General features: G+C 41.4%; 9 protein-coding genes across 9 annotated transcripts; 5 read left to right on the top strand and 4 right to left on the bottom strand.

Annotated features, from left to right (window-relative positions):
• Positions 1–54: 54 nt before the first annotated feature.
• Positions 55–798, top strand: ATP23 (putative metalloprotease; the record flags this gene model as incomplete). Its single annotated transcript, XM_018132971.1, has 1 exon — positions 55–798. The coding sequence occupies one exon, from the start codon at positions 55–57 to the stop codon at positions 796–798; it is 744 nt and encodes a 247-aa protein (XP_017988460.1).
• A 77-nt stretch (positions 799–875) lies between these two features.
• AW171_hschr53414 (sterol O-acyltransferase) lies at positions 876–2,696 on the bottom strand (the record flags this gene model as incomplete). Its single annotated transcript, XM_018132970.1, has 1 exon — positions 876–2,696. The coding sequence occupies one exon, from the start codon at positions 2,694–2,696 to the stop codon at positions 876–878; it is 1,821 nt and encodes a 606-aa protein (XP_017988459.1).
• A 489-nt stretch (positions 2,697–3,185) lies between these two features.
• On the top strand, positions 3,186–3,989 carry BUD23 (18S rRNA (guanine1575-N7)-methyltransferase; the record flags this gene model as incomplete). Its single annotated transcript, XM_018132969.1, has 1 exon — positions 3,186–3,989. The coding sequence occupies one exon, from the start codon at positions 3,186–3,188 to the stop codon at positions 3,987–3,989; it is 804 nt and encodes a 267-aa protein (XP_017988458.1).
• A 193-nt stretch (positions 3,990–4,182) lies between these two features.
• On the top strand, positions 4,183–4,695 carry IMG1 (mitochondrial 54S ribosomal protein bL19m; the record flags this gene model as incomplete). Its single annotated transcript, XM_018132968.1, has 1 exon — positions 4,183–4,695. The coding sequence occupies one exon, from the start codon at positions 4,183–4,185 to the stop codon at positions 4,693–4,695; it is 513 nt and encodes a 170-aa protein (XP_017988457.1).
• Positions 4,696–5,020: 325 nt separating this feature from the next.
• On the bottom strand, positions 5,021–5,677 carry RCF2 (Rcf2p; the record flags this gene model as incomplete). The annotated part of the gene is made up of 1 exon (XM_018132967.1): positions 5,021–5,677. One exon carries the CDS (start codon positions 5,675–5,677, stop codon positions 5,021–5,023), a length of 657 nt encoding a protein of 218 aa, XP_017988456.1.
• A 1,133-nt stretch (positions 5,678–6,810) lies between these two features.
• On the top strand, positions 6,811–8,826 carry RRT12 (Rrt12p; the record flags this gene model as incomplete). Its single annotated transcript, XM_018132966.1, has 1 exon — positions 6,811–8,826. One exon carries the CDS (start codon positions 6,811–6,813, stop codon positions 8,824–8,826), a length of 2,016 nt encoding a protein of 671 aa, XP_017988455.1.
• Positions 8,827–9,017: 191 nt separating this feature from the next.
• On the bottom strand, positions 9,018–9,662 carry TIM23 (protein transporter TIM23; the record flags this gene model as incomplete). The annotated part of the gene is made up of 1 exon (XM_018132965.1): positions 9,018–9,662. One exon carries the CDS (start codon positions 9,660–9,662, stop codon positions 9,018–9,020), a length of 645 nt encoding a protein of 214 aa, XP_017988454.1.
• A 1,283-nt stretch (positions 9,663–10,945) lies between these two features.
• Positions 10,946–17,641, top strand: ACC1 (acetyl-CoA carboxylase ACC1; the record flags this gene model as incomplete). Its single annotated transcript, XM_018132964.1, has 1 exon — positions 10,946–17,641. One exon carries the CDS (start codon positions 10,946–10,948, stop codon positions 17,639–17,641), a length of 6,696 nt encoding a protein of 2,231 aa, XP_017988453.1.
• Positions 17,642–17,855: 214 nt separating this feature from the next.
• Positions 17,856–19,016, bottom strand: SMM1 (tRNA-dihydrouridine(20) synthase (NAD(+)); the record flags this gene model as incomplete). The annotated part of the gene is made up of 1 exon (XM_018132963.1): positions 17,856–19,016. One exon carries the CDS (start codon positions 19,014–19,016, stop codon positions 17,856–17,858), a length of 1,161 nt encoding a protein of 386 aa, XP_017988452.1.
• Positions 19,017–19,045: the final 29 nt, after the last annotated feature.

Below are 19,045 nucleotides of genomic sequence, written 5' to 3'. Positions count from 1 at the left end.
GTAGCTGGTACCTAGCAACATTATGAAGCTTACAGAGTTTATAGGCTAGTTGTTATGGGTGATGATGCTGAGATCCCTCCAAGTGAGGTGCTCCCAAAAATTGAAGTTCCTTTAGATCCTTCCTCTGTTAAAGGATTTAACTGGTGGAGACGTACATTACAATACAACACTGGACTTGGCTTGACACCAGAAGAAAAGCTCAGCTATGAGAAGGATTATGCTTATGTAGTACAAAATAAGCAGTGTAAGCAATGTTACGAAAATCGGGATTGGTTATTGAAGTATTCTCCTACTGTGATATTTATGACACAGCAAATTGCGAAGCTCAATAAGATACAGAATAAAGAAGATAACTTGAAATATGATGAATCGAAGATTATATGTGACGCGTGTCCTGATTGGAAGTCTGGTGGCTTTAACCCTGAGCTAGGGATTTTATTATGTCAGAATAGGTTGCGTAATAAGTGGCATATGGAAGATACATTAGCGCATGAATTAGTGCATCAGTTTGACAATTTGAAATTCGAGGTTGATTGGCTAAACCTGAGGCACCATGCCTGCTCAGAAATCCGGGCATCAAATCTGAGCGGAGAGTGTAGAATAATGCAAGAATTTAAAAGGCGAGGCTTTCGATTTGATATTGGCAAGGGCCATCAAAACTGTGTCAAAAGAAGAGCTACATTGAGTGTTATGGGAAATCCTAATTGTAAAGACAGAGAGCATGCCGAGAAGATTATCGATGAGGTCTGGGATTCCTGTTTCAATGATACAAGGCCATTTGAAGAAATTTATAGGTGATAGACTACCGTGCCTTGCGAATCTGTATATATACAAGAAGTTATGATGATATCATATACACAAGTTGATTAAGTTCATTAGAACGTGAGGTAAATAGTACAAATCATACTTGGTCCTGTACAAATACTAAGCCAGAACAGTATATTTAATAGCACCTTTCGGTTTCGTAGGAGCCTTGAGTTATTGAAAGCCATTAGTGGTAGTTGTGCCATCTGAATGAAAAACAGATAGAATCGCAGTCTGCCGAAGATAACATACATTGAAAGTTCGTGTACCAACGAGCTTAAAACAAATGTGATCAGACTTGCCTGAGTCTTGGTGACGTGAAAAGCGCTCAATGTACTGTGGTAAACGTGTCTGCGTAAAAAGTTGTGGACAGGAACATTCCATAGCCTAGCAAAGTCAGTCCAATCGACGCAGTTCCACCAGTCACCGTAGAAGTAGCGGTCTCCAAACCTCGTGACTTCGGCAATGAAATTAAGGATAGCGTCCCAGATTAAGTACCATACCAGCAGATATATAACAATAAAACCAGGAACCATATCAAGCACTAGATAAGGCCACTTCTTAGCGCGCGTCAGCAGAGGAAGTCCTCTCAAAGATATTGCCCTTATAGCGACGGGATATACTAATAATTGAGCGATGATGACCATTATAAAAATTAATCCAAAGATTGCGGCTGCTTTTTCAATTGCATATAGCCAATTTATGTTCTTATTCCTTGGATATTCGATTTGGTAAACCAAAATGGGGAACATAGTATACATGAAGAAGTTTTCAATGTTGATATTAGAGGGAAATGGGGTCTTTTCTGATTGAGATTGCAATTCGAATTTACAGAATGTCATACTTTTTTCTAGCGACTCAATCACAGCAGGGTCGACATTCTCATCACCGTCTTTAATCCTGTTCAGCGCTTCTCGTGAGAACGCAAGTTCTTCCTGTATTTGCCACAAGTAACCATTATAAAATGCAAAGGAATGCATTTTCATTAGCATCACACAGGAATGTAGGAAGAGAAATATCCTTGATATCCATTTGAATTTCATAGTGTGTTCAGCAAGATACGTAAACGTGGCGCCGAAAGCAATCTCGTACAGTAAAGTAACAAAGGAAGACGTTCTATTCCATTTAATGTAGCCCCACCTACACATCAGCTGGACAAGGAACACAAAATAGGTGCATAGGTACATTGCCAAATCAAACAATGCAACCCTCCATAAATCTGTAGTCATATATTGGACAATTTCTGCTTTGAATATATCTTTACCATACTGTAAGTAACATTTAATGGTTACCTTTGTAACGGTAAATGATATTGCCATCCAGAAAAGAACATAAAATCCAGAGAAGTTATTTGAGTAACCCTTTAAATTAAGGCGCTGAGCATCATCTATTTCTGCAACTGCGGGTACGTTTAATTTAACGTCCCCTGTAATTTCGCTAGAGGGTACAGAAAAATCACTGGCTAATAAACGAGGCCCAGTAAAATTCGCCCTTAATGGATAATTCACAAAATCATCCATTATGGTACCCCTGTGTCCAAGTTTTATATCACTTAAGAGCGACCTCATTTTACCGGAATCTTTCTGAAACCGAATACGCTCTTTAAAGTGTAAAGCCTTGGTGTACCACTCCAGAGGCTCCTGATTCATTTGTATATGATGATCTTCAGTAAGATTGTCATCTTTGGGACTGTTAGCTAATTGGCCCTTTTCAGTGCCTATTGTATTGGGAATAGCAGCGCCTTTATTATCTCTCAAAGTTCCAAGTTGGTCATGGTTTAATGATAAGCGGTCCCCATTAGAACTTTCATTATGCTTCCATATCCTCTTAAATACCTTACTCTCCCAAATATCCTGCATCCCACAATATTTTTGACAGTGTCCGTCCAACATTAAGGTTACCTAGTTTAACAGTAAATTAGTAAAATTACTGTACATGAAATTCAGATAGATACGAATGAAATAGATAATAATATATAGAGGTAGTCTATTAAGAATTCTAAAATCACTTACAGAAATTCTTCAAAATGGTGCTTTCTTTTACCAGGTATTTAGTTAAGCACTGACACCAGTATTAAATTTGAGTAAACTTAGATTAATGTGACGTACGTAACATAATCGAAGGTGAGTAATCAGTAGTTTTTTGGTAAGCAACTTAACCTAGCACAGATAGAATAATGCACCCGATGGGTCATGTGGAAACTTACTAAACTACCTTCCCTTACCTCAGGTGACAGAAATTGTCCGAATACCCTGATACCGGTGCTTAACCGGACATCACATTTGAAAAATTAGATGACCTTTTTGTAATGCCAGCATCGATGAGCAGTGCTTCAAATAGATAATAGAGATAGCAATCCAAGTCTTGTATAGGTCGAAAACATGTCTCGTCCAGAAGAGCTTGCACCTCCAGAGGTTTTCTACAATGAGGTAGAATCGAAGAAGTACTCCTCTTCTTCGAGAGTACAGCATATCCAGGCAAAAATGACCTTACGTGCTTTAGAGCTTTTAAATCTACAGGATTCATCTTTTTTACTAGATATCGGTTGCGGTTCAGGTCTCAGTGGAGAAATATTAACAGAGGAGGGTCATATTTGGTGCGGGATGGATATATCACCTGATATGCTTGCTACAGGTCTAACTAGAGAGGTAGAAGGAGATCTTATGTTACAAGATATTGGCCAAGGTATACCTTTTAGAGCGGGAACTTTTGACGCTGCAATCAGTATTTCTGCAATCCAGTGGCTATGTAATGCAGATACCTCGTATAATGATCCCAAACAGCGGCTGAAGCGATTTTTTAACACTCTATATGCTGCTTTGAAAAAAGGTGGAAAGTTTGTAGCACAGTTCTATCCAAAAAATGATGAACAAACTGAGCAAATTCTAGGAGCTGCTAAAGTAGCGGGATTTAGCGGTGGTCTGGTGATTGATGATCCTGAATCTAAGAAGAACAAGAAGTACTACTTAGTATTGAGCTCTGGAACTTCGAGGGAAGAAGAGCAAGTCAACCTTGATGGTGTAACTATGAATGCTGATTTGTTACCAAGCAGAGTGCGCAAGAAGAAGGAGAGGGAATCCAGGAAGGATTACATTTTAAGAAAGAAGGAATTAATGAAGAAGAGAGGTAGAACTGTAGCAAAGGATTCCAAATTCACTGGTAGAAAGAGAAAATCCAGGTTTTAAACCAGGGAGTATAATAGATCCCAATATAAGCCATCTATAAGCATTGTATATTAATATCTGTATATATCATCATGAAGAACAGAGAAATCACGTGATATACTTTTACATCTAAAAATTTTTATCGGCAATGATCTCACATAGAACATGTTAACCAGCACCTGAACGGCATCTCATATAACAATCACGCATCTAAATGTTTGTTGGTAGGGTGTTGCCTGCCTTTTCAAGGGCTGCTACTAGAGGTTATCAGATTGTTAGTAGAACCCGCAAAGTTATTCCTGTTTATCCACCTGCGGAAGTGAAACCTTCTGCTAATGTTCTTCAACGCTTAGGCGAAGCAAACTTGAAGGTGCTAGACCCTAGCGGTGCTAAGAGAAAGCTACTAGCGAAGTCTGGGGAACTTCATTTGAAAGCTGGTTGTATAGTCCGTGTCGTTTACGATTCCTCAAAATGTAACTATAATAATATCCTTGGTTATGTCCTATCCGTGACCCGCAGACAGCTGATACAAGATGCCTCTATATTGTTAAGAAACTTCCATTTTAGAACCGCTGTTGAAACCCGGGTACCTATCTTTTCTCCTCTAGTCGAGAGAATTGATATTATCAGGATGCCCGATGGCAAGAGACGCAGAAATAAGCATTACTACATCAGAAATACGAAATTGGACGTCGGCGATCTAGAGGCAAGCATGAGAAAGAGGTAGCATAATTAACTAAAACTATTAACATTGTAAATATTACCATGATCGTGTGGCATCTTATGATGTAAATAAACCTGTCACTATTAGAATTTGCAGTACAGCAACGATGTATCGCAAGCGAGTACTTAAATATATACGTTATAATTAAAAATAAAGAAATGCTAAGCAAGTCTGAAATAATAGATCCCACTTGACACAGTAATTATTAATATTCATCTAAATCATAAGCTTGGTAACCGATTCCGACTTCACACATGGCCGAAGGTAACACAAAGCAAAAAAACCAGAGAAATTCAGAAAAGCTCATAACTATAAACCGCTTGATCGTTCACTTGAAAATCTTACCCTTGATTCTGTCATCATTACTTCTTTGAGTCAGCTTGGCGGCAGCTTCTTGCTGTTCAGCTTGCTCTATGAGGTTTTCCCAGCGGCGGGAAGTGTCCAAGCTATGTGTCTCAGGATGTCTCTTGGATTCATACATAGACAAACCTACCGACCCTAACAATAATAGCACCGTTAAACCTTGAGCATACATTCTTGCCTGCACAATTTTTTGCGTTTTAGTCATAATAGGATCACGATCAACAACACGCCATGAACCGTACATAGCGGCTGCCCACGCACCCACAATAATCTTATACTTGTGCTTATTAGAACTTTCTAGGATCTTATCAGACAAAGACAACTTTGACCATCTTTGGTGCTCTTCTATTAGTTCACGGCTATTGCCAGTACCATACATCACTCTATCAAAACTATTTGACGCTTCCTCCGCGCAAATAGAAGCAAATAGAGTAGGAGGAGAGATAAATAGTGCTGTCTTGATCGAAGGCGTCATCCTTGATGGGTTAAATTTTGGAAATTTCAATGGAACAATCTTAAAAATAAACCCACTTATAGCAAGACCGATTACACCACCTTTGATAGCTCCGGAGAGGGTATGGTAATGGTGTGCTTTGATTTCTTCTTCTGTTAGAATCTTCATATTTGTTTCTTATAATATCTTAGGTTCAAATTATTTGTGTTATGCTTCAGTCCTCTTATAATAACGTCCGTATTATAATCTCGAGCCCGAATGAAAATTTGCTGTGTATTAATAATACACTTAGCTTAATGTCAAATAGAGATAAAAAGTTGAAAATTCTCTATTAAATATACTTGTAGGTTGGCTTAGAACTCTTCAAATCCTATGCACGTTATCTTGCTTAGTCGTTCCTCCGTCGCTTTTATGTCTTATACTGTAAGTAGCTTCAAAAGAATCCGTTTTTATACGTTTTTATTTCTTTTACCACCTGACAACCCGTAATTTACCGAAGTACTGTAATCTCTTATAGCAAAAAATTCAAGACAGATAAGTCTTTGCTGCATACCATGTTATGACCATAATTCCTAGAACCACACCATATCTTGCACCATAATTTATTAAACCTTTTAGAATATATTCGACAAACGATATCTTCTATCTCGGTTAAAAAACAGCTGATTTTTTGTTATACGTTAAGTTCGTGCAATCTGCGAGCTAAGTCCAACGGTCAGTCCATAAGCCCCTATTAAAAAATTCTCTACAAGAAAAGAGTATTAATAAGCTAGAAAGGGCAATAGATTTCCCTGCGTGTAAATTACGTATCGTGTGCTTGTGTAGTACAATGTAATAACAGTAGAATTACGTCCGGATATGACCCTGCGGTAGGACTTTCCATAGTGGTAAGACCAGCCCCTTAGGGCAGATCCTCACTTGCTACACAATCGCACCATATTCAAGTAATTATGTCTGCAGCTTCGCCTGACAAGCTATAATAGCACGCACTTTTTTCCTGCTCAGCTGGTGCTCAACAGTCAGCAGCTGCTTCATCAGCAAGAATTTACTGCACCACGTGATACTATCAAAAGGAACGTGGCAGATGACAGTGACGCTATAGGTGTCAGAGACGCCTAGTGCGTTGATAGCGCTAGTCGTTTTGTGGAAATACGATCTCACTGCTCGCAAGTGATGAATCTCATACTGACACTAAGAAGTTTAGCCCAAGGCTAATTAAGGACCACGCTGTAAACTTGTGATTGAAGCGCGTGTATCGGAGAGAAAGTGGTCTGTCGAAATCCCAAAGCAACAGAGCGATTATGATATACAAGAGGACGTTAATTTGGCTCTTTTTCTTTACACTACTATCAAATGGCATCAGAGCGGAAGAATATGTGATTACATTGAAGGCGCCAAAAACGCTACATAAGTTACTTGCGGTCAAGGTCGGGAACCGGTCACTACAACAGATCATAGATTCGAAGATCAAGCATAAGTTTTCCTTTGGCAAGTTCGAGGCGATCACAGTAGAAGTACCTCCCATAGTGGCCGACCTATTAATGGATAACAAGTTGGTGTCACACGTTTCCCTCAATGAGGAATATAACCTATTAGATTATGGCTACGGTTTTAACAGCGCGCCTGCTAGTGATGCGGTGCGGTACGTATACGACCAGCCGGCGGGGTTGAGTAGGCGAATTTATTGTCAGCCTGGGGACGATTTCGAGGGAGGTAGAGATGAAGACAGTGAATGTGATGATGAAGAAGATGATGAAGAGGAAGAAGATGATAGAGAAGAAGGAGGAGGGGAAGAAGACGAAGAAGGAGATGACGAAAGCGAAGATGATGAAGAGGAGGAAGAGGAGGACGAAGATACAGAAGAAGATGGCGATGGCGAAGGCGATGAGGAAGGTGGTGATGATAGAGATATACCGACCGGGCCCGAGGAGCCAGAAATGCCAAGGGAGCCGGAAGAACCAGAAGCGCCAAAAGAGCCGGAAGAGCCAGAAATCCCAAAGGACCCGGAAGAGCCGGAAGAGCCTAACCAACAGCCTACAAGGCCTTCATCACCTAGGAAACCCAAGCCCGCGAAGCCTATTATAATACCTGGGAGAGACCCCGTTCTCCCTGTCAGACCTGTAGTGCCTGTAAAGCCTGCGAAACCGCACCAACCCTTAAAGCCAGGTGGAGATAACCAGCCAGGAGACGGCAAAAGACGTGATAAAGATATCGGTGACAGAGATGGTGGCGGTGATGGAGATAATGAAACCGGCGATGACTGGGATAATCACAATGGGTATGCTACACAATACAATGCGCCACGACACTTGGCAAGAAATTGCAGGAGATCAGGGTTGCCATTTGACACATCGGGAGGAGGTTCCTTTAAGTTCAACTATTACTATGACTCGGAGCATTTAGGAGAGAATGTGAATGTGTACGTTTTGGATAGCGGGATATACAAAAAGCATCCGGAGTTCGAGGGCCGAGCCTTATTTGGGATCGATACAACCAGTGAAGGGCCCGGTGACCTCAATGGACACGGTACACACGTCGCCGGATTAGTTGGATCTAAAACATACGGCGCAGCAAAAAAAGCTACATTATATGAGGTGAAAGTGATGACCGTAGACGGTCGAGGAAGTACCTCAAATATAATTTCAGGAGTCGAATTCGCTGTAAAACATTGTCAACTGCAGGCTGAGAAAAGATGCGTTGTTAACATGAGTCTCGGTGGGCTCAGTTTCGGACATAGTGCATTAGACAGCGCGGTTGAAGCTGCTATTGATGAGGGCCTCGTATTTGTCGTGGCCGCCGGTAACTCAAAAGAAAGGGCATGCTGGTACAGTCCTGCAAAAGTCAAAAGCGCCATAACCGTCGGGGCATTCGATGATCGCTCTGATATTATTGCATCATTTTCCAACTACGGTAAGTGCGTAGACATTTTTGCTCCCGGAGTCGCTGTGGTTTCCTTATCCAACAGCCCATATAATACATTACGCGTCTTGAATGGAACTTCCATGTCTGCCCCAATTACCGCTGGAGTTGTTGCAGTATTACTAGATCAAGGCGTTCATCCAGATGACGTAAAAGACCGCTTAATTGAGTTGTCGACTAAAGGCGTCTTTCATAAACGCAGACTAGTAAGTTCCAGGACACCGGACCGAACCCTTTTTAACGGTGTGCATAAGGACGACGACGCCTTTGACGCCACAGGATATCCTTTTGAAGACGAAGACACCTATATCAAGTTCATTGGCGACGATTTCAAAAAAGTTCAAGGCCCTTCATTATTTAGAAAGGTTTTGAAGTCATCATTAAGTAAAGTTATCTAGAAACAATAGAAACCCCAGCAAAAAAATATAAGCGTAAAAAGAAACATTAAACGTCTGCTTGGTAGTTAAAGAAATGGTTTATTATTGTCACGTTATTCTCTATTTCTAAACAAATTGATATGTACAAGTGCATGAAAAAAGTCATCAAGGAATAATGAGCTATACCGTCTAGGCCCGTTCAATTCATACCATTAAAGGAGCACTGATTTTAAACCACACCAACCTGCAGCCGCAAGCGCCATAGTTCCAGACGCATACCCCATTGGTTTTAGACCCTTAGAGCACTTAAAGATAGCACCTGATAGAGCACCAGCAACGACACTTCCAGCTGAATCGTGCTTACCCCGTACGGAATCTATACTGGAGTTAACCAAATTGTAAACCAGTGCCAACACACCGGCATTGTTACCCAAAAATGGACCTCTTCTAGTTATGTGATTTAAAATAGTGTTTAATTGTAATTTTCCTGGAGCGTTAGGAGGGATATTTTTCACACCCTCGATGAACCCGTATGAACCACCAAGACCTAGGGCTGTCAAGTAAACAGCACCAGTACCGTAACAAAGGTCATCGGTCCACCCCCTTGAGGGAATCAAACCCTGGGACCCTTGTAAAGTACTCAATTGCTCATCTTCTAAATCAAGGTATTCAACTCCCTTTTCAACACCCGCCAGAGGGTGTAGCTTAGAAATATCCAAGCCTCCCGGTGTAGAGATTATATTTGCAACGTTCGTTACTTGATTTGGATCAAAACCAAGAGATGTTCTTAAATTTTTATCTTCATCTGCCGCTTCTTGTTCCTTTGATTTCCCACTTCCACCAAATAAGAACGACATAATTATTCAAAATTCCCCAGAAATGCTAATATTAGTTGCCGTTTGTTTTACAATGCCTCCAAGCCGCCAAGAGCTTTAATGTTATAACTAATATGTGTATCTAAACCGGTTCTACCAATAATTTACGCAGTCTGCGCTTACCGTCCAATGAGTACCGGTTAATAATGAGTTATGTTAGGCGTTTCGGTCGCCATCGTTGACGATAAGAACCGGAAAAAATTTTGCGCCGTTCCAAATGATACCATACACAGTCCGGGTAACCACAGAGCTGCTTAGATCACCGGATTTCACGTGATTAGCGTCATCGGCACGGGCACAAGCGTAAGGCTTGCGTCACCATCATCAGTTCCCGTTGACAGTGAGCACAGTAGCCCAACAATTTGCTAGGTGGATTCAGACCTGCCCATCAAAACAGGACTCGGCGGCTGGTAATGCGGGATTGAGCCTGGAATAAAATGTAGCGAATAAAACCAACGTATAGTTTCCAACAAATTGATCAAAAGGTTTAATTTTCAATAGATATAGTAAAGCTAAAATAAAGGGAACTGTAGCCAGGTGTATTGTTAAGAAGTGAATATAAGTTGACTCCAAGATTTGGTTTTCTCACTTGAACAAGTCACTATAAGAATTCTCATTATATATAGAACTGAGTTCTTACGGTGAATCAGTGGTTAACATCCAAACTATTCTACGTTAATTCAAGAGGAAGCGCGTTGAAATAACACTCATTGGTATGTATGAATGCTCTCGAGTTGGCAATGGAGCGCCACCGAGATTTAAGAAATGTTAGCAATGTGTATGATTACCATTGAATCTGTTTACCTTCGGCACCGGATGTGCAATGCTCGGGTTCCTGAAAAAATGTTGCACGTGATAAACTTTTTCAGGTTACCTGCGTCCGCGAAAAGTTGTTGGTTTTTACACTACAATGAATTCTACAATGGAGAAGACTAAGTGTAGTATATTAAATGGGAGTTCTCGATTGTTTCAGTCTAATCAGGAGTGGCAAATTGAAACACGGAACTAACCGAATTTTAATTTTGAGTGGTATTTTTACGTTATTGGGACAGAAAAATTTCGGGTAATAATACACTACCTTTGAGGGCTAATTTATAAAATAATCAGTTTTGACTAACATTATAACTCACAGATTATTTCAGCTTTTGTCATATAGGACTTTGAAAAAGCTTTGTTGGTCCGTAGTTCTGCGTAGAAGTTTACATTTGGGCTACCCGGTTATGCGTTGCAGTGTTCGACAATTGAATAGCAAAATAAGAAAAGGTATGAGTGACGAAAATTTAGCAGAAGTCTCTGTGTCTCAGAAGTCCCGTTATGAGTACACGGATAATACTGCGAAGCATGCCACGCTGGCGCCCCACTTTCTTGGGCTGAATTCGGTATCAAGGGCGGAAGATTCTCCCTTAAAAGAGTTTGTAAGGCTACACGGCGGACACACCGTTATCTCCAAGGTTCTCATTGCGAACAATGGTATTGCAGCTGTTAAGGAGATTAGATCAGTAAGGAAATGGGCATATGAAACCTTTGGCGATGGTTCAACGATCCAATTTGTTGTTATGGCTACACCAGAAGATCTTGAAGCCAATGCCGAATATATAAGGATGGCAGACCAATATGTTGAGGTCCCAGGTGGTACGAACAATAATAATTATGCAAATGTTGACTTAATTGTTGACATTGCAGAGCGTGCAAACGTTGATGCAGTTTGGGCAGGTTGGGGCCATGCTTCTGAGAACCCACTGCTTCCTGAAAAATTGGCAAGTTCCAAAAGAAAGGTTGTCTTCATTGGCCCCCCAGGTAACGCTATGAGGTCCCTTGGTGATAAGATTTCATCTACAATTGTTGCGCAACATGCAAAGGTTCCTTGTATCCCGTGGTCGGGTACTGGTATTGACGAAGTTCAGACAGATGAAAATACTGGCTTAGTTTCTGTGACTGATAAAGTCTACAACCTATGCTGTTGTTCATCCCCAGAGGATGGGCTTGAAAGAGCCAAGGCTATTGGTTTCCCAGTTATGGTGAAAGCCTCAGAAGGTGGTGGTGGTAAAGGTATTAGAAAAGTCGAACGTGCGGAGGACTTTGTTGCGCTATATAAGCAAGCTGCCAACGAAATACCAGGGTCTCCTATCTTTGTTATGAAACTAGCTGGAAAAGCCCGTCACTTGGAAGTGCAACTGCTGGCCGATCAATACGGTACTAATATATCTCTTTTCGGACGTGATTGTTCTGTCCAAAGACGTCATCAGAAAATCATAGAAGAGGCACCTGTAACGATTGCCAAGCCGGAGACTTTTACAGAAATGGAGAAGGCTGCCGTAAGACTGGGTAAATTGGTGGGTTACGTATCAGCCGGTACTGTGGAATATCTATATTCTCATGATGATGGGAAGTTTTATTTCTTAGAATTGAACCCTAGATTACAGGTTGAACATCCAACTACAGAAATGGTTACTGGTGTTAATCTACCGGCTGCTCAGTTGCAGATTGCGATGGGTATTCCTTTACACAGAATCAGAGATATCAGGCTTTTGTATGGTCTAGATCCATACACTGCAACTGAAATTGACTTCGATTTTTCATCTTCTGGATCTCTAAAAACTCAAAGAAAACCCATTCCAAAGGGACACTGTACTGCATGTCGTATCACATCAGAAGACCCTAACGAAGGTTTCAAGCCTTCTGGTGGTTCGTTACACGAATTGAACTTCCGTTCTTCATCCAATGTTTGGGGTTACTTCTCAGTGGGTAATAATGGTGGTATCCATTCATTTTCTGATTCTCAGTTTGGTCACATATTTGCATTCGGTGAAAATAGACAAGCATCTAGGAAGCACATGGTTGTTGCTTTGAAGGAGCTATCAATTAGGGGTGACTTTAGAACTACGGTTGAGTACTTGATTAAGTTATTAGAAACAGAAGATTTCGAAGATAATACGATTACTACTGGCTGGTTGGACGATTTAATCTCTCAAAAAATTTCCGCTGAGAAGCCTGACGAAATGCTAGCTGTTATTTGCGGTGCTGCTACAAAAGCTCACATCTCATCAGAAAAAGCTCGCGAGGAATATCTTTCTTGTCTAAAGAGGGGTCAAGTACCAAACAAGAACATGCTTCAAACTATGTATCCAATTGAATTTAACCATGAGGGAAAGAGATATAAATTCACTGTCGCCAAATCGGCTGATGATCGGTACACGCTATTCATCAACGGCTCGAAATGTGACGTTGGTGTTCGCAAGTTATCCGATGGAGGACTATTGATCGCTATTGGAGGAAAATCACATACTGTGTATTGGAAGGAAGAAGTCGCTGCAACCCGTTTGTCAATCGACCATCAAACTACGATGTTGGAGGTTGAAAAGGATCCTACACAATTACGTACACCTTCCCCTGGTAAGCTTGTTAAATTTTTGATAGAAAGTGGTGATCATATTTCTGCTGGTCAGCCGTACGCAGAGGTCGAAGTCATGAAAATGCAGATGCCTTTGATAGCAACCGAGAGTGGTGTTGTACAACTTTTGAAACAGCCTGGATCAACTTTAGCCTCTGGCGATATTTTAGCGATATTGGCCTTGGATGATCCTTCAAAGGTCAAGCACGCTTTACCTTTTGAAGGTATGCTTCCTGAAATGGGCGCTCCTATCATTGAAGGTACTAAACCTGCGTACAAGTTTAGATATCTTGTTTCCACTTTAGAAAACATTCTAAAGGGCTACGACAATCAAGTTGTCATGAGTGCGTCCTTACAAAAGCTTATTGAAGTTTTGAGAGATCCTGAATTACCATACTCTGAATGGAGAATGCAAGTGTCTGCATTACATTCTAGGCTACCTGCTCCTTTGCTTCAACAATTAGAGCGTCTTGTTGAACGTTGCCATAACCGCTCTGCTGACTTCCCAGCGAAGCAGATGGGCAAAATTTTGGATAGTGCTCTTCAGGAAGCGAATGGCGACCCGCTATTTGCCACAGCAATTGAACCATTGACTTCTATTACCCGTCGCTACAAGGATGGGTTACAGGCTCATGAGTTTTCTGTGTTTGCTAGTTTCCTTGACAACTACTACTCTGTTGAGAAGTTGTTCTCAGGAAGTAATGTACGTGAGGAAGATGTTATATTAAAATTACGTGACGAATACTCTGCAGATCTCAACAAAGTTGTGCTTACTGTTCTATCACATTCACGTGTTTCTGCAAAGAATAACTTGATTTTGGCAATTTTAAAGCATTACCAACCTTTATGCCAAATGTCTACCGAAATATCTTCACACCTTTCTTCTTCTTTGAAACGCATTGTTGAGTTAGAGTCTAAAGTAACCGCAAAAGTTGCGCTCCAGGCTAGAGAGATTTTGATTCAGGGTGCATTACCCTCTATAAAGGAAAGGACAGAACAGTTAGAACATATTTTAAAGAGTTCCGTTGTTAAGTTGACTTACGGACTAACGGAGACTCTCCGTATGGACCCAGATATTGAGGTTCTCAAGGATTTAATTGATTCTAATTACGTTGTTTTCGATGTTTTGGCACAATTCTTGAATCATAAGGATAACGGTGTTGCCGCTGCCGCTGCCGAGGTCTATATCCGTCGTGCTTATAGAGCATACACTATTGGAGACATTAAGCACCATTCTTCATTTGATTCACCAGTGGTTGAGTGGAAGTTCCAGCTTCCTTCAGCAGCTTTTACTTCTCGTCCTCAAGTGACTTCTAAATTGGGTGTGCAAAGAGCTATATCTATCTCAGATATGACTTTCATATCCGATGCAGACAATCAACCATTGAGAACGGGTATTTTGATTCCTGCTGATCACTTAGACGATGTGGATTCAGTTTTGGCAAGCGCTTTAACTGTAATTCCATTGCAACAAAATACAGCTGGCCCTGCACCTGATAGGTATGGGACATCTGGTACGTTATCAAATGTTGCAAATGTTTTTATTTCCTCTATAGAAGGTTTCGAATCTGAAGACGATGTTTTGAAAAGATTGAGAGAAATTTTGGACATGAACAGACAGGACTTGATTGCTTCTTCAATTCGTCGTATAACTTTTGTCTTTGGGTACAAGGATGGTTCCTATCCAAAATACTATACCTTCAGAGGCTCTGAATACACAGAAGACAAGACCATCCGCCATATAGAACCTGCTTTGGCCTTCCAATTGGAATTAGGAAGAATGTCCAATTTCAATATTAAACCTATTTTTACCAATAATAGGAATATTCATGTGTATGAAGCAATTGGAAAGAATTCTCCTATTGATAAGAGGTTTTTCACCAGAGGTATAATTAGAACTGGTAGAATCCGTGATGATATTACAATCCAAGAGTACTTGACTTCAGAGGCTAATAGGTTAATGCGCGATATTTTGGATATTTTAGAGGTCACTGACACATCAAACTCAGACTTGAATCACATATTTATTAACTTCTCGGCTGTTTTTGACGTCACTTTGGAAGATGTCGCTAACGCATTTGGTGGTTTCCTTGAAAGATATGGAAAGAGGCTTTTAAGACTACGTGTCGCAGCTGCCGAAATTCGTATTATGATCAAGGATTCGGAAACAGGGTCTCCAATTCCACTCAGAGCACTAATAAATAACGTGTCTGGATACGTTGTAAGGACAGAATTCTATACAGAAATTAAGAATTCACAAGGAGAAAGGATTTTCAAGTCCTTAGACAAGCCTGGCTCAATGCACTTAAGACCAATTGCAACACCTTATCCTGTCAAAGAATGGTTACAACCTAAACGTTATAAAGCCCATTTGATGGGAACCACTTACGTTTACGATTTCCCTGAATTATTCCGTCAAAGTACCATCACCCAATGGAGGAAGCATGCTCCTAAGGTAAAATTAAGTGATAACTTCTTCATCGCCAATGAATTGATTGTTGATCAGGATGGTGAATTGACGGAAGTGGATAGAGAGCCCGGTGCTAACAACATTGGTATGGTCGCATTCAAAGTTACTGCCAAAACTCCAGAATACCCACACGGTAGACAGTTTGTTATTGTTGCGAACGACATTACATTTATGATTGGTTCTTTTGGTCCCCAGGAAGACGAGTTTTTCGATAAGGTTACTGAATACGCAAGGAAGCGTGGTATCCCAAGAATTTATTTATCTGCAAACTCTGGTGCCAGAATTGGTCTCGCCGATGAATTGATACCCTTGTTTGATGTTGCCTGGAACGATCCTTCTAATCCTGCAAAGGGTTTCAAATACTTATACATGCGTCCTGAAACAATGGAAAAGTTGAAGAACCAGGGTAAGGAACATGTTGTCTTAACTGAGCACGTTGTTGAAAATGGGGAGACGAGACATGTTCTAAAGGCTATTATCGGTTCAGAGGAAGGGCTTGGTGTTGAATGTTTGAGAGGTTCTGGTCTGATTGCCGGTGCAACTTCAAGAGCATATAAGGATATCTTTACAATCACCCTAGTTACCTGTAGGTCCGTTGGTATTGGTGCATACTTAGTTCGGTTGGGCCAGAGAGCAATTCAAGTCGAAGGCCAGCCTATCATTTTGACCGGTGCACCTGCTATCAATAAGGTTTTGGGTAGAGATGTCTACTCATCCAACTTGCAATTAGGTGGTACGCAAATCATGTATAACAATGGTGTTTCCCATTTGACGGCTCAAGATGATTTAGCTGGTGTTGCTAAGATCATGGAATGGTTATCATACGTACCTGCGAAACGTAACCTACCAGTCCCAATTTTGGAATCAGATGATAAATGGGATAGAGATGTTGAATACTGTCCAAAATCAGGTGAGCAATACGATGTCAGATGGATGATTGAAGGTCGCGATACTCCTGATGGTTTCGAACCTGGTTTATTCGATAAGGGTTCCTTCCAAGAAACTTTGTCAGGATGGGCTAGAGGTGTCGTTGTAGGTAGGGCTCGTTTGGGAGGTATTCCACTCGGTGTTATTGCTGTTGAAACTAGAACTGTAGAAACTTTAATACCAGCAGACCCTGCAAATCCTGATTCCATTGAAAGTTTGGTGCAAGAAGCTGGTCAAGTTTGGTATCCAAACTCTGCTTACAAGACTGCTCAAGCAATCAATGACTTCAATCATGGTGAACAATTGCCGTTGATGATCATGGCGAACTGGAGAGGTTTCTCAGGTGGTCAACGTGATATGTACAATGAGGTTCTGAAATTCGGTGCCTACATTGTTGATGCATTAGTTGACTACAAGCAACCCATTTTCACTTATATTCCTCCTCTTGCAGAATTGAGAGGTGGTTCTTGGGTTGTTGTTGATCCAACCATTAATGCTGAGCAGATGGAGATGTATGCAGACATCGATTCTCGTGCGGGTGTTCTTGAACCTGAAGCTATCGTTGGTATTAAGTACCGTAGAGAGAAGCTGTTGAACACTATGGCAAGATTGGACTACAAGTACAAGGAACTAAGCGAACAACTTGCTGACAGTAATATAACTCCAGAAAAGCATCAAGAGCTTTCCAAGCAATTGGCTGCACGTGAAAAACAGCTATTGCCTATCTTCCATCAAATTACCGTCCAATTTGCCGGCTTGCATGACCGCTCTGGTCGTATGTTAGCGAAGGGCGTCATCAGGAAAGAGCTGGAATGGTCTCAATCTCGTCGCTTCTTCTACTGGAGGTTGAGGAGAAGATTAAACGAGGAGTATTTGATTAGAAGGTTGGATGCTGAGCTTCCACATGCCAATAGGCTAGAAAAATTCTCCAGACTAAGATCATGGTACCCTACATCTGTTAACCAAGATGACGACGCAAAGGTCTCAACTTGGATCGAGGAAAACTATCAAGTTCTAGATGAACATGTAAAGGCATTGAAGGCGGAGAAATTCGCTCACAGTTTGTCCAAGCAGTTCAGAAGCGACCGCGAAACCGCTTTGAAAGGAATCAGTGAAATTTTGAAGCTACTGTCCACCACCGACAAGGAACAGATTTTGAAGAGTTTAGAGTAGATAGCATTCAATGTCGCCTGATTCGCATTTTTTAACCATCCTAAATCCCCTTGTTCCAATTGGCAAAGACTTTAACGAAACAAATAGCCTATATATAGCAATGCTGGTTTTCTGATACACTATTTATAGTTTAGCATCATTTTACAGTTTGTTTACAATTTAAATATATACATACTCCGGAAGTCGTCTTACAGGAACGCAGCGGTCGTAAACTCTATGCGTTCACTCTAGACATTTTTTTACCTTCGTCGCCATTTATCGTGTCCTCCTTGATCGGCCGCTTCTTGCTACCATTTTTCGCCTTGGCACCGCTTTTCGCCTTGGCAGCATTTAACTTCTCTGCGCTCTTCTTATCCTCTTTCCTGCATTGTTCCAGGTACGCCGAGAGATCTTCAGTACATCCTCCTTTCTCATCCATATGCTTCATAACATATTCTATCTCCTCTATCCGTTTACAGCGGGTAAAATAATTGTAGAAGGGTGATTTACCCGGGATCATTCTTCCCAGCATAAACTTAACGTTCATAACATGACCAACATTCCTGGCAATAGCCAAATACTCCTTCACTGCGGCATACCACGGTAACGGCGATTCAGAGAACACTGTAGCGTTTTGTTCTGCCGCTTCAGCGATCATGCCTCCCACGTCTTCTGGTAGTTGCAGTTCCTTACGAACAGCCATGAACTGGGCCCTGCTTTCTATGGCACCGTTCATAATCAGGGAAACGTTCCGTTCCCGGCATATACTGTGAATACCAGGAAGATAGTCTCGGATAGGCATTTCTCTGTTACGCATCGGAGTAGTCCTGCAATGAACGGTCAGATTACTGATCCCGGTATTGCACAGCTTGCTCACAAGCTCGAGAGTAGACCTCTCGTCCTCTAATAATCTAATCTTCACACTAATCGGCTTGTTGTTCGGCTTTCCAACCTTCTCCACCAGCGCCTCCAGTATGCTGCACAACGTATCGGGAGTCTTCAACAACGCTGCACCCATGCCAGAATGGATCGAAAAGTGCTTCGGACACCCAGCATTAACATCGATCCCATCGATGTCCCGGATGACTATATTTGCAGCCTCTACGGCCAGTAAAGGCGACGCTGTGCCCAGCTGGAAAATAAGTTTACCACTTTCAGCCTCCGGGAGAGTCCTGAACACGACCACGGGTGACTTACCCTCTTCTTTGTTCCCTATGATAAAATCAACAGTTTTTAGAGCCTCGTTTATCTCTCTTCGGCATTGGATAAGCTTCTTATCCACTATTTCAGGTCCCCAAACCAAATCTGCTCCGTGCTTCAAAGCCAAAAGCCTCGTGGGTAGCTCTCCGGCCCGAACCATAGGGGCTAGCACCAGCTTACCAGCATAACTAACCATCTTTAGCGTTCTCTACGAGCGTTCAACCC

This window comes from Eremothecium sinecaudum, chromosome V, assembly GCF_001548555.1.
Source record: "Eremothecium sinecaudum strain ATCC 58844 chromosome V, complete sequence".
NCBI lineage: Eukaryota > Fungi > Ascomycota > Saccharomycetes > Saccharomycetales > Saccharomycetaceae > Eremothecium > Eremothecium sinecaudum.
The sequence above is the reverse complement of the archived record's forward strand: the minus strand, read 5'-3'. Positions and strand labels throughout refer to the sequence as shown.